Source organism: Topomyia yanbarensis, chromosome 3, assembly GCF_030247195.1.
Source record: "Topomyia yanbarensis strain Yona2022 chromosome 3, ASM3024719v1, whole genome shotgun sequence".
In the NCBI taxonomy this organism is placed as follows: Eukaryota; Metazoa; Arthropoda; class Insecta; order Diptera; family Culicidae; genus Topomyia; species Topomyia yanbarensis.
In genome coordinates, this window is record NC_080672.1 from 194,424,853 (window position 1) to 194,439,741 (window position 14,889).

A 14,889-nucleotide genomic window follows, 5' to 3' on the forward strand; every position below is an offset into this window, starting at 1 on the left:
ATATGTCCAGCCGAACTTGGCAAATTCAACAAGCTAACACATGGTTGTCTATGCCCTTGTTAATCCGAACCCATTCATTGGAGCTGTTGTGTGACTCAACTGGAATCATCTGCTGGAAAACACGGTTGATTGCCGTGGTTCGGCAATTTGGCCTACGATTTCTACACGGCGCGGTTATCCTCGAGTATGAAATTATCGCAACAACGCTGACGGTGAGGAAAGCCGTCCTTTGCAAGGATCAACTAATCCAATCGACTACGCTAGGAGCAACTCAAGGACACCCGTGGTACGAAGAGGAGGCGCCGCGATTTTTTTGCTCAGGTAAATTTAGTGTACTACCGAAGCTAGGCATTCAGAAATACACCATTTTAATTTTGAATTGATCCTCTTCGTGTTACCACTACTATTGCTGAGCCCTGTTTGCCTATTCGGCACAAATAAGTCTTTGAACTGGTGATTTTGCAGCATTTTTGGAATATTTCACCGTTTTTTTTTGCATTTGGTTGGAACTAATCAAACAATTGGTGCCGTTATTGGTTTGTGTGGTGAGTTGCACGGTATATGCCCGGCCGAAGCCGGAGGTTTTCGATTACTACACTATGTTCTTTCCTCTTCGCTCCACTTGTTTGCTGATTTGCGAGTTTTAATATCCTTGGAGGATTTGGTGTGACGTCACGACGTTGTGAAGACTGATTTATCTGACTGATGGAACTGGAGCGTCGCTATTTGTTCTGTTGGGTCAGTAGCTTCATGCAGTATATGCCTAGCGAAGCTAGGATTCTTCACAGATAACTGCACCACGCTTCTCTCTCTTTCTGTTTACTGTGAAGTGCATGATGCCTGCGGCAAGTTCGTCTTCAAACAAAAAACCACCGTCAATGCGGGCGTTGACGGCAAGGTTGAAGGAAATACAACTATCCTTCAGCGATATTTGGCGGTTTGTACAATCCTTCAAGGAGTCTAACACGGTTACTGATATCGAAGTACGCCTTGGTAAGTTGGAAGAATTGTGGGAAAGCTTCAGTGATACCTTTGTTGAAATCCTATCCCACGATGACTACAACGCTGAAGGGTCGGCGTACGAGAAGGAGCGAATGGAATTCAGTGACAACTATTACGAGGTCAAGACCTTCTTAATGGACAAGGTCAAGGAGCTTCAGGAACCCCAGGTTTTGGAGCAGTCTCTTCGAGCAGGTGATGGTTTGCCGCATGGGACCTCAGACCACGTCCGCCTTCCCCAAATTAAACTTCAAACATTCAATGGTGACGTGGACGAATGGTTGACCTTCCGGGACTTGTTCACTTCGCTCATACACTGGAAGGTGGACCTACCAGAGGTGGAGAAGTTCCACTATTTGAAGGGGTGTCTTCAAGGGGAGCCTAAAAGCTTGATCGACCCACTCCAAATCACCAAAGCCAATTATCAGGTGGCATGGGAAATGCTGTTGAGGCGATACAACAACAGCAAGCAATTGAAGAAGCGGCAGGTGCAGTCGCTCTTTAATCTACCTACACTCTCCATTTAACTCCGCTAGCGAATGACGGATCCCAATAGTAGCATGTCTGTAATAACATACGTACATGGAACTATTGAGATCCAGAGCTACAGGTCCAAAGCCCTGGTAAAGGAGGATGGTTGTGATGATCCGGGCCGAGATCACCACGTAAAGCAAGGTAGGGCATAACCCCAATTCCAAGGCGTGAAGCGACCCGTGCCGAGGGATGAGTGATCGAGGGGGTGAAAAGATGCTCGATCGTTAACGGAGCCTATGGGGTACCTGGGCAACCCCCACAGTAAGCGTCCCTTACCACGCTAATGCGGAGCTCTGGCGTGGCGGACATATATTTCTCGCGCTACTCGTGGGACTATACATGGAGGCAAATAAAAATAAAAATAAACAGACGGAGGTGCCAAACCCCTTCGCAAGAGGTGGTTTGGCGAGGTCTCCCCCCCGTGGGGAGAGTAGTGGAGCGATGAGTGCTGCACCCGAAAGCACCAGTGACCCCCCAACAGTGGTAGGCAATACCCCTACCAATGCATCGGAGGGGCCAATAGCTGCGATGCGCAAAGTAGCGAAGCAACTCGATGCTATAATCGACTTCGCTAGCGCAAAGCAGAACATAGCCAAGGAGTTGAAGTTGAGCCTTCTGGAGCTCCGGAAAGCTGTTCGTGTCGCAAGACAGGAACAGCAGGCATATGTTGAGAGGGTGGAATGTCGGGAGAGGCCCGACAGAGAAACCCAGACAGTGGCCTCCAATAGGGAGGAAAGAGAGAAGGTCAATAGAGGTTCACAGACAGTGGCCTTTACCTTCTACGGAGCAGCCACGTCGATCGGAGCGACGACCGAGTTCCCCTCGAAGGGAAAAGGAAAGTGCAATCGCAAGACGGCATCGAATGCGAAGCGCCCTAGGAAGTCGCCAGGAGAGGGTGCCAAAACCGACACCACTCGGCGTGCAACCGTCAAGGTCAAACGCCGCCTGGGTGAGGTAAGCGAGGGCGAGAGTGACCTCGCTGTGGAGAGCGATGGTACCAGCAACCCGACACGACCGGGGCAGGGGGGCTCAAACTCCTGGACGCTGGTTACCAAGAAAAAGCCGGCACCGAAACCGGAGGTACCGCGGCCTGCGAGGAAGGCCAAGGACAGAGGCGAAGCCTTGTGGTTAAAAACCGACAAGGACAAATACGCCGATGTCCTTAAATCGATGAAGGCGGCCGAAAGTCTCTCGGCCCTTGGGCAGGATGTGCGTAGCGTAAGACGCACCAATACGGGAGAGATGCTCCTGGTGCTGAAGCGAGGCGCACAATCAAGTGCAGTATATAAGGCCTTGGCCCAAGAGGTCCTTGGTGAGGGCGCCCAAATCAGGTCGCTAGGTGCGGAAACAACTCTCCAGTGCAAGCACTTGGACGAGTTCGCGACCGCAGAAGACGTCGTCGCAGCCGTCAAGGAGCAATGCGGCGTCACAATCGAGCGGGCCTCTGTGCGATTGAGGGACGGACCCTCTGGCACCCAGGTAGCCTACCTCAGGCTACTGAATGCGGATGCCAAAAAGGTAACCGAGAAAGGGAAGCTGAAGATCGGCTGGTCGGTATGCCCTATTAGTATACCCCAGCCGCCTTCAGTGGACAGGTGCTATCGGTGCCTAGAATCCGGCCATAAAGCTTACGAATGCAAAGGCCTAGACAGGAGCAAGCTATGTCGTCGATGCGGCGAGGAGGGGCATAAAGAGCGGGGGTGCACTAAGGCATATAAGTGCCTTATCTGCACCGCTAAGAAGCAAGCCCATAAACATGCTATGGGCGGACCTTCGTGTCCCTTCGGCGAGTTAAATAAGAAGAAGCCGTGAGAGTCACACAGCTAAATCTTAACCATTGTGCAGCAGCCCAGCAGCTGCTGTGGCAGTCGGTCTCGGAGTCGAGGACAGATGTCGCCCTCTTATCAGACCCGTACAGCATCCCTGCCGGCAACGGCAATTGGGTGTCGGACGGGTCTGGAATGGTGACAATCTGTACAACGGGAAGGTTCCCGGTTCAAGAGGTAATACACCCCTCCGCCGAGGGTGTGGCGATTGCCAAGATCAATGGTGTGTTCTATTGCAGCTGCTACGCCCCACCAAGGTGGCCAATAGAACAGTTCTACCAGATGATCGACAGGCTCTCGTCGGACCTCGTGGGCCGGAAACCGGTAGTAATAGCGGGAGACTTCAACGCTTGGGCAGTGGAGTGGGGCAGCCGCTGTACAAATAGCAGGGGTCAAGCGCTAATGGAAGCGTTTGCGAAACTCGATGCTGTGCTAGCTAATGATGGCTCCGCTAGTACATTCCGTAGAAACGGAGTGGAGGCGTGGATTGATTTGACCTTTGCCAGCCCGAGTCTGGCTCCAGGCATGGAATGGAGGGTAGACGAAGGCTACACCCATAGCGATCATCTAGCAATCCGCTTTAAGATCAACTATGGTGTGCAGCATCCGAGGGCGGGAGATCCCTGTCAGGTACGCGGGTGGAAGTCCAATCACTTCGACAGCGAAGCTTTCACCGCGGCCCTGGGACTGGAGGCCAACACCGACAGTCTAAGCGGGGATGCGCTGGTAGCTGTTCTATATATCATAGCTGGTAGCTGTTCTATATATCATAGCGATCATAGCGAACCCGAACATGTTCAGGCTAGCTATGCAGAGATGCCTTGACGAGTGCCGTTTCCCCGATAGATGGAAAAGGCAGAAACTGGTGCTGTTGCCGAAGCCCGGGAAGCCGCCAGGCGACCCATCAGCGTACAGACCAATCTGTCTGATAGACACGACTGGCAAACTGCTTGAGAGGATCATCCTCAACAGGCTCACCCCGTACGCGGAAGGTACGGACGGTCTGTCAAGCAACCAGTTTGGCTTTCGGAAGGGTAAGTCCACAGTGGACGCTCTCAACTCAGTGATAAATACTGCCGAGATAGCGATCCAACGAAAAAGGCGAGGTATTCGATACTGTGCGTTAGTGACACTTGACGTGAAGAATGCATTCAACAGCGCAAGCTGGGATGCCATCGCGCTCTCGTTACACCGGCTTAGCCTACCGGTGGGTCTGTACCGGATCCTGGAAAGTTACTTCCAAAACCGCGTACTGCTATACGAGACCGATGCCGGTCAGAAAAGGGTTCCGATTACCGCCGGAGTCCCGCAGGGCTCGATCCTAGGCCCGGTGCTATGGAACCTCATGTATGACGGGGTTCTGAGACTGAAGTTCCCTCCTGGGGTCAAGATCGTCGGCTTTGCCGACGACGTAACCTTGGAGGTCTACGGGGAGTCAATTCCTGAGGTAGAACTAACCGCAGAACACGCGATTAGCACGGTGGAGGAATGGATGAGCGCGAGAGGCCTGGAGCTCGCTCATCATAAGACGGAGGTAGTTATCGTCAACAACCGCAAGTCGGCACAACATGCAGTTATCCATGTGGGAGAAGTCGCGATCACTTCACAGCGAAGTCTGAAGTCTCTCGGAGTCATTATAGACGACAAGCTGACCTTCGGCAGCCATGTCGACTATACGTGCAAGAGAGCGTCGACTGCTGTTGCGGCACTATCGAGAATGATGTCCAACAGCTCAAAGGTGTGCGCCAGTAGACGTAGGTTACTGGCAGGCGTTGCCGTATCTATCCTCAGGTACGGCGGCCCGTCATGGTCAAGAGCACTGAGGGTAACCAGTTACCTACAGAAACTGGAGAGCACCTACCGCGTGATGTGCCTCAGAGTGATATCTGCCTACCGCACGGTATCACACGATGCATCCTGCGTGATAGCGAGCATGATGCCAGTCGGGCTGGTCATTCGGGAAGATGAGGAGTGCTTTGAGCTACGTGGAAATAGGGGAGCCCGCGAGCGCACCAGGGTGACCTCGGTCGCCAGATGGCAGCGTGAGTGGGACAACTCCTCGAAAGGTAGGTGGACCCACCGGCTGATACCTAGCATATCGAGCTGGGTGGGAAGACCCCATGGGGAAGTTCACTTCCACCTGACACAATTCCTGTCAGGCCATGGCTGTTTCCGTCAGTACCTCCACAGGTTCGGACACGCGGAGGTCCCAGTCTGCCCGGACTGCCCAGGTGTAGATGAAACTGCCGAGCACATACTGTTCGTATGTCATCGGTTCGACGTCGAAAGAAGAGCAATGCTTGACGTCTGTGGCTGGGACACAACCCCGGATACCCTTATTCAGCGGATGTGTCAAACGGTGGAGAAGTGGAACGCAGTCTCGGCTGCTACCATCCAGATTGCCAGTAGGCTACAGGTAATCTGGCGAACCGAGCAACAGACGGCGGGCACGGCTAACTAGTGATTGGTTAGTTGGAGCGAAAAAGGCCAAGCGCAAAATAAGAGAGTGAATGGTCTGTTCATGCCGAGGTAGGTTGGCGCAGCGAATGGCAACCGCGTAAGGGGTAAACCCAGCCACCCCGAAGCAAGACAGAAGAGTGAGTGTATAGGCGTATAAGTGGACTGCCTCATGCCAAGACGGGAGGGTCGTAGCGTAGTATGTTGGAACTAAGCTATCGATGCCTCATGGCGTGGCAGAGGAGTGAAAGGGTGAGCATCCAAGTCAGTCTCACACTGCATGTTAAGGGTGAGCATAAAAGTCAGCCTCACAGGTTGGTAGAGGCTAGCACAAAAGTCAGCCCAGCAAGGAATGAAAAAGGTGAGCACAAAAGTCAGCCTCGCATGGTATGTCAGAAGTGGGGCCTAAGAAAAATGTCCCACATGGGATGCCAGAGGGAGTGACAAAGGTACAATAGAGTGGCACGATTGAGAGTGAATCAGGTGATAGGGTGAGCACCCAAGTCAGCCTCACATGGATGGGTAGGGCGAGCACAAAAGTAAGCCTAGCAAGGAATGAGTAAGGTGAGCACACAAGTCAGCCTCGCATGGAACGTAAAAGGTGAGCACAAAAGTCAGCCTCATGTGGGAGTGTTTGAGAGTGAATCAAAGTGTGATTGAGAGAGCACCCAAGTAAGCCTCATACAGGATGTATGTTCGCGCGAGTGAGAGTGAATGAGTACATTCAGTACAGCCATCCCCCCAGAAGTAATACCGAGAGGTAGTTCCTGGGAGGAATGATGGCGGAGCCCAATGGAGTTTAGTCGGTATTAATGGCTGGTCACCATTTGAGTCCGACACGCCCCCAGTGCACCCCGTGTGGTAGATTGGACCCTACCGTTAGCACGTGTACTGGGCTAGGACATAAAGGTCTTCTCCATTGTAAAAAAAAAAAAAAACACTCTCCAAGGAATCAGTCACAGATCTCCACGTTCTCGTTGAAGGCTTCGAAAGAATCGTGCAGACTCTCGATCAGGTGATTCAACCGGCGGATTATAAGGACTTGCTGTTGGTCAACATTCTCACTGCTAGACTGGATCCGGTCACTCGACGGGGGTGGGAAGAGGTCTCCGCTTCAAAGGAGAATGATACGCTGGTAGATTTGTCGGATTTTCTGCGGCGTAGAATCCAGGTTTTGGATTGCTTACCGTCAAGAGCGGTTGACACTAGGGGTGTTCAACAGGCAGCGCAACAACTGAAGCCGAAACAGCAACCAGTGAGGACCAGCTATAGTTCGACCCAAGCGTCTGGGGGGCGCTGTGTATCCTGTTCAGCGGATCACCTACTGTACCAGTGTAGCGCTTTTCAAAAGATGGCCGTAACAGACAGAGATGCACTGTTGAAGGTTCATGCGCTCTGTCGGAATTGCTTCAGGGCAGGACACCAGGCAAGGGATTGCCAATCTAAATTCTCTTGTCGAAATTGTAAGGGTCGTCACCACACACTGCTCTGCTTTAAGTCGAAGAGAAATAAGGATTCTAAGGTTACAGCAGCTGCTGCGAGCAGTAAACCACCAATTTCCAAGGAACCAACAACCTCTACTTCAACCCAAGTGGCTAATGTGGCTGCAACTGATGTCCTGGTGTCTGGTGCGACTCACCAGTATTCTTCTAAGGTGTTACTGGCTACAGCAGTTGTTTTGATTGAGGACGAGGAAGGTAATCGACTTCCCGCTCGCGCCCTTCTGGATTCGGGCTCGGAAAGCAACTTCATTACGGAGCGGTTAAGTCAGCGGTTAAAGATATTTCGTGATCGTGTGGATATATCAGTCCTCGGAATTGGACAAACTGGAACCAAGGTTAAGCACAGGTTACGTGCGGTGATCCGGTCACGTATATCTTCATTTTCTCGAGAGTTGGGTTTATTAGTTCTAGCCAAGGCTACGGTCAACCTTCCAACCTCTACTCTCAACACGGATAGATGGATAATACCGGATGGGATTCAACTTGCAGATCCTGCATTTTTCGAGTCTAGCGCAGTGGACCTCGTGCTCGGCATCGAATCCTTCTTCGACTTTTTTGAAACCGGTCGAAGAATTTCCATTGGGGAAGGCCTACCGACTCTCAACGAGTCCGTGTTCGGATGGGTTATATGCGGCGGCGTTTCGGTTTCAACCCAAGCCCTACACATTAATTGCAACGTATCTACATTGGATGGGCTTGATGAGTTGAAGTATCGCTTTTGGTCTTGTGAGGAGGTAGAGTCTGGTAAGGCTCACTCACTGGAGGAGAAACGCTGCGAGGAGCTTTTTCTACGTACGGTTCAAAGAAATCCAGACGGTCGGCACACCGTCGCTTTACCCAAGAATGAAGACGTACTTTCACGGTTGGGCGAGTCAAGGGACATCGCAATCCGACGGCTTCAGGGAACAGAACGTAGGCTGGCAAGAGACTCATCACTACAGGATCAGTACGCTGCCTTCATGGAGGAATACCTAGCGCTGGGGCACATGAGTAAGGTCGACAATGTTTCTACAGGATCAGTCAAACGGTGCTATCTACCGCACCACCCGGTGGTCAAGGAATCAAGCACTACCACCAAGGTTCGCGTGGTCTTCGATGCTTCCTGTAAGACCTCTTCGGGAGTATCGCTCAACGATGTGTTGCTGGTTGGGCCAGTGATACAGGAGGATCTACGATCAATAATCTTACGAAGTCGGACCAAACAGATCATGCTCGTGTCCGACGTGGAGAAAATGTTCCGGCAGATCAACGTAAGCCCACAAGATCGACCACTTCAGTGTATTCTTTGGCGTGCCACGCCAACAGACAAGATTGACACTTATGAGCTGAATACAGTTACGTATGGTACCAAACCAGCACCATTTTTGGCTACCAGGACGATTCAACAGCTGGCTGTAGATGAGGAGAACCACTTTCCACTTGCTGCAAGGGCGCTCACCGAAGACACGTACATGGATGATGTGATCACTGGCACAGACGAGGTCGATACAGCACTGAAGCTACGAAAGCAGCTGGAAACGATGATGTCAAGGGGAAGATTTCGCTTACGAAGGTGGGCATCGAACTGCCCTTCAGTGCTAGAAGGTATTTCCGAGGAGGAGCTAGCAATACGGACTTCGGATGGAATCGATTTGGACCCAGACCCGACAGTTAAAACCTTAGGATTGGCATGGATGCCAATTACGGATACGTTAAAGTTCCAATTCACGATTCCCACCCTGGACACTGCAACACCGCTAACTAAACGCTATGTGTTGTCTGTGATTGCTACTCTATTTGACCCTTTGGGGCTTTTGGGAGCTGCTATTACGTCGGCGAAGATTTTTATGCAGCTATTGTGGACGTTACGAGACGAAACCAATAACATATTAGGTTGGGACCAGCCACTACCTCCAACGGTGGGTGAGTGCTGGAAAAGATACCACGAACAACTTCCGCTTTTCAACCAACTCCGGATTGATCGTGGCGTGATCATACCGGAAGCCTTGAATATCGAGATTTACTGCTTCTCGGATGCTTCGGAGAAAGCTTACGGCGCATGTCTGTACTTGAAGAGTCAGAATGCAAAAGGGGGGTTTAGAGTCCGACTGCTATCCTCCAAATCAAAGGTTGCTCCTCTGAAGTGCCAAACTATACCTAGACTGGAGCTCTGCGGTGCTCTTTTAGCAGCCCAGCTATATGAGAAGGTCAAGCAATCGATTAGGATACCTACAAAAACCTTCTTCTGGACTGATTCGACATGTGTCTTACGGTGGCTTCAAGCGACTCCAACCACATGGAATACATTCGTCGCTAATCGAACGGCGAAAATTCAAACAATTACGGAGGGCTGTCAATGGGGACACGTCCCAGGAGTTCAAAACCCAGCAGATCTGATATCTAGAGAAATCAGTCCGGAAGATATTCTTAAGAACACCTACTGGTGGCAAGGTCCATGCTGGTTGGAGAAGGAGCAGCATGAATGGCCAAAAAATATCGTGGATCAACCGATAGACGAGGGAGAGGAAGAGAAGCGACGCACGGTGGTTGCTGCAACGGTTTCCGTTCACGAGAAGTTCAACCAAGAATATATAGGAAAATTTTCATCGTATAGTGATCTCATTCGCCGTACTGCATACTGGTTGCGATTGATGAATCTTCTACGAGTACCAGCAAGGGATCGAAATTGCGCAGCATTTCTTACCACGGACGAATTGAGGCAGGTGGAGAACACACTGATCCGTCGAGTGCAGAAAGAGGTCTTTGCAGATGAGTGGAAGGCTCTATCCAAGGGTACGGCAGTTCCACGGGGATCCCCGATACGTTGGTACAATCCATTTATTTCAAATGATGAGCTAATCAGACTAGGAGGACGATTGCAGCACTCTCTCGAATCCGAGAACACCAAGCATCCAATCGCTTTACCCGCACAACACCAGTTTACTCGATTGATTTTGCGATACTACCACGAGCGACTACTCCACGCTGGCTCGCAGTTGTTATTGGGAGTAGTCAGGCTCAAGTTTTGGCCATTGGGAGGTAGAAGTGTTGCAAGACACATCGTGCATAAATGCCAACGATGCTTTCGTTCAAAACCAACACTAGTTCAACAGTTTATGGGAGACCTACCAGCCTCACGAGTTACGGTGTCCCGCCCGTTTTCCCGTTCCGGAGTTGACTATTTTGGCCCTGTCTACATAAGGCCTGTTCCGCGACGAGCAGCAGTTAAGGCATACGTAGCCATTTTTATTTGCCTTTGCACCAAGGCTGTTCATTTGGAGCTCGTTACAGACCTTTCTACCAACCGGTTTCTTCAAGCACTGCGACGATTTGTGTCCAGGAGAGGACGATGCACGGACATGTATTCCGACAACGGAACCAACTTTGTCGGTGCGCGAAACCAATTGCAAGAGTTCCTCAAGATGCTAAAGAATCGCGATCACCATGATGCAGTGTCTAAGGAATGTGCGAAAGAAGGAATTCAATGGCACTTTAATCCGCCAAGCGCACCCCATTTCGGGGCCTCTGGGAAGCTGCAGTTCGTTCGGCCAAGCATCACCTGTTAAGGGTAGTAGGTGAAACACCTGTGTCTCCAGAGGATTTCGTTACATTGCTGGCTCAGGTGGAAGGATGTCTGAATTCCCGACCTTTAACACCAATATCTGACGATCCCAACGATCTAGAACCACTGACGCCAGCGCATTTTCTCATCGGTTCGTCTATCCATGCTATACCAGAACCAGATCTAGCTACGGTACCAGTGAATCGACTCAACCACTGGCAACTCATCCAATGCAAGCTGCAAGCCTTTTGGACTAGATGGCGTAGGGAATACCTCTGTCAGTTGCAAGCGAGGACGAAGCGATGGAAACCAGCAAGTTTCATTGAGGTGGGAAGGCTAGTAGTCATCAGGGAAGACAACCAACCTCCTATGAAATGGAAGATGGGAAGAATTTGCGAGGTTCATCCAGGTGCAGATGGAGTGGTGAGAGTAGTCACCCTAAGGACAGCCACAGGACTGCTTTCTCGACCGGTGGAAAAGATTTGCATCCTACCACTCTCGGATGAAGACACTGGACCCGATGCACCAAAAACGTCCAACTGAAACCCACCCTTCCACTATCCCATCCCATCGAAGAGGATCCGTTTTTTCTTATCTTTTTCAGAAATTTGATGAATTTCTGGGTGGGTGAGAATGTTTGGGAGTACGATCAGCCACCCTACACTACAACCCTGCGACTATATCACACCAGCACGAACGACAGCAAGTAAAACCACATATGGGGATTCGTGTGGTGATTGCCATCGCAGGTAGCAGCGCGAGATGTCCCAGAGACGATTTTGACGATCACCACCAGCAACACATCGACAGAAACCATCAACCGTGCGAGTGATAAGGACGGCCGATTATCCCGGAGACACCACTGATAAGAGCGGGGAGAGTTGATAACAATCTCCCGCTCCCACACCCGACGGAAAACATCGCATCACTGCTGCCGAAGGTCTGATGATGATCTAAATTTGGAGCACCGATCAGTACCCATCGAAATCAATCTGCAATCAGTTCACCGGGAAGCATGCGCGGTGGATCCGCATGAAGTTTTAATTTGTTCTGTAATATGTTCTGTTAGTTTAAGTGTAAAATAAATCTAGTAGCATGTGTATCTAGTATGTAGCAAATAAAGGCGTTGTTTAAGTTACGCATGGTGTGTTCCGGATTTTAAACCGAAAAACATTTACTGGTGGTTCCACGGTTGGTTGTTCCCCTGGAATAGGAACGAAATTTGGTTGTGCTGTGGCTGGGTTGCTGCAGTGCCCCTCGATGTTGGGAATTGGAATTCCTTCCAACGCTACCATTGCTCAGGACTATCGACGGATTGAAGGTAATTGGCCATCTCCCCAACAAAATGAATCAAATTAATTAAATGAATTAAATGAATCGAATTGATTTAATTCATCCAGTGAATACAATGAATCAAATGAATTAAATGAATCAAGCGAATCAAATGAATCAAATGAATCATATGAATCAAATGAATCACACGAATCAAATGAATCAAATGAACCACACGAATCAAATGAATCAAATGATTCAAATGAATCAAATGATTCAAATGAATCATATGAATCAAATGAATCACATGAATCAATGAATCACACGAATCACATGAATCAAATTAATTAAATGAATTAAATGAATCGAATTGGATCAAATGAATAAAAAGAATGGATTAACAAAATGAATAAAGTAAAAAATAAATGAAATGCAAAAATAAAACAAACGAATCAAATAAACAAAATGAGCTGAAGTGATAAAATGAATAAAAAGAAGAAAATGAGCAGAATTAAATGCATTGATTAAAATGAAAAATTGAACAATGGTAAAAGGTTATAAATTAATATAAAGAAATAAATTGAATCAAATAAATTATTTGGATGAAATGATTAAAACTGAAAAAGTAGTCGGATTATTAAAATGAAGAAACTGAACAAAATGAATAAAATGCATACAATGAAAACAATGAATGATATGAGTAAAATGCACTAAAAGAATAAACTGATCAGAGTGAATCCAAAGAATGAAACGAATAAAATAAGTAAAATGAGCGCAGATGAACAAAACGAATAAAAAGATGCGGAATGAAATACTTAATTAAAATGAAATGGTCATATATTTGAAGCTAAAAACATGTTTGAATAAAGAAAATGAATAAACCGGATTGTACGAATTTGAGAACCATTGCAACATAAAGTTTTGAAATGTTTTTGAAAATCCCATCTTCTGAGAAAAGGCTAATAAATATGCAATGGACTTTCTTTGGCTTCCATTTTTTTAGTTCTATTCTTTTTATTTTCATGCTTCTTTACTTGACGGCGTCGTTTTAATATTATCTGGTGTTTCTACTTTATTGTTGGACCTTAATTAGTTATCAGGAACCTGGAACGTTCAATTTGCTTTGGAATTCGAAGTTTACTTTTTGGTCACATATTCCCGAATAAAAGATTTATGTACAGAATTGAATTTACTAGTCCAGTATTTTAACGCGCAATTGAATATAGTAAAGTGAGACAAGGTAAGATGTGCTTTCAAGCCCCTTGAACAGAGAACAACAGGGAGAATGCGATTCGTGAATGAGACAGGTAGATATTTCAAAGATTTCATTTGCATTGAAGTAAATAGTGTATTTCACACTAGTGTCTAGGCTATGTCGATAGCATAAAAGCCGTGTATTCAGTTGATTGCAATGCTTTCTACTTCCATTCATCCTTATTGTTTCGTTCGGAATTCTCGTGTAGGAAATATGGATAAATAAGTCCTATACAGTACTGTGAAAAAGAAATGGTTCAAACTACTCAGTACATCCAAATATGTACGACGATAAGTTAGAAGACACATTGTAGTTGCATCCCCCATAGAGAGTGGGTACTTTGGGAGACTTCTTTTCCTAGATCTAATTTGTGGATATTTTTGGTCTTTGATCCGTTATTTTTCATGAAAGTTCGTACCAATACAACGAATGTGCAGCTGATACAACTCATGGTTCATTCGCCTGCGCCACGTTCTGTCTTCCATCTGCACGCCACCATAGATGGTACGCAACACCTTTCGTTCGAAAACTCCAAGGGCGCGTTGGTTCTCCACGACCATAGTCCAGGTCTCGTGGCCGTAGAGGACCACCGATCTAATCAGCGTCTTGAAGATAATCAACTTCGTGCGGCAACGAATTTTGTTCGACCGGAGCGTCCTCTGGAGTCCAAAGTAGGCGCGATTTCCCACTAAGATCCGTCTCTGAATTTCTCTGCTGTTATCATTGTCGTCGGTTGCCAGTGAACCCAAATACATGAATTCATCGACCATCTCGATTTCGTCACCGTCAATCCGAACTCGGGTGGGAGGTTCACATTGTCGTCTCTAGAACCTCTTCCTCTCATGTATTTTGTCCTCGAAACGTTGATGGCAATTCCAATCCTGCTGGCTTCAGCTTTCAGTCTTTTAGCATATATTTCATTCAAAATTCAATAGAGATACGAATAGTTTAAATATCGCACGTGGAATGTCTCTTTTGAAAATTTCCATCGTCAAACTTTCATATTCTCAGTTAAGCCAAATATTTTTCTGATATAGCCATGAATTTCTTTAATTATAGTGTAGATACAGGCTTTGAATACAATTGAATTAAAGTTGAATTGATGTAGCAACAGAAAAAAATAGTTTTGTTTTCTCAAACCTTCGCAAATACAATTAATAAATATTTCAGATTGGCAGAAGATCTTATCACGCAACTTAGAAATGGATACAGAAATAGCTAGATAGATGCGATAGAAGAGAGACAGACAGAGAGAGAGAGAGAGAGAGAGAGAGAGAGAGAGAGAGAGGGATAGAGAGAGAGGGATAGATAGAGAGATGGGAGGGGGGGGGGGCGTGTGAGGAATGGCAAATGATGGTTAATGCAGTGACATTATTTTAATAGGTAAATTATTGATATATAGATTTCTTACATTCTTATCATAAATAATGTAAGTAGTAGGTTATACTGGTTATGGCGCAAAAATGCGCCATAACCAGTATAACCTAAATCTTGCAAAAGAGC

The 14,889-nt window shown here is 47.8% G+C and overlaps 2 protein-coding genes across 2 annotated transcripts; both read left to right on the forward strand.

Moving 5' to 3' along the window:
• The first annotated feature begins 836 nt into the window (after positions 1 to 836).
• Positions 837 to 1,526, forward strand: LOC131687531 (uncharacterized). Its single transcript, XM_058971624.1, has one exon. The coding sequence runs from the start codon at positions 837 to 839 to the stop codon at positions 1,524 to 1,526; it is 690 nt and encodes a 229-aa protein (XP_058827607.1).
• A 5,641-nt stretch (positions 1,527 to 7,167) lies between these two features.
• LOC131687532 (uncharacterized) lies at positions 7,168 to 10,863 on the forward strand. Its single transcript, XM_058971625.1, has one exon. It carries the CDS (start codon positions 7,168 to 7,170, stop codon positions 10,861 to 10,863), a length of 3,696 nt encoding a protein of 1,231 aa, XP_058827608.1.
• The last annotated feature ends 4,026 nt before the right edge of the window (positions 10,864 to 14,889 follow it).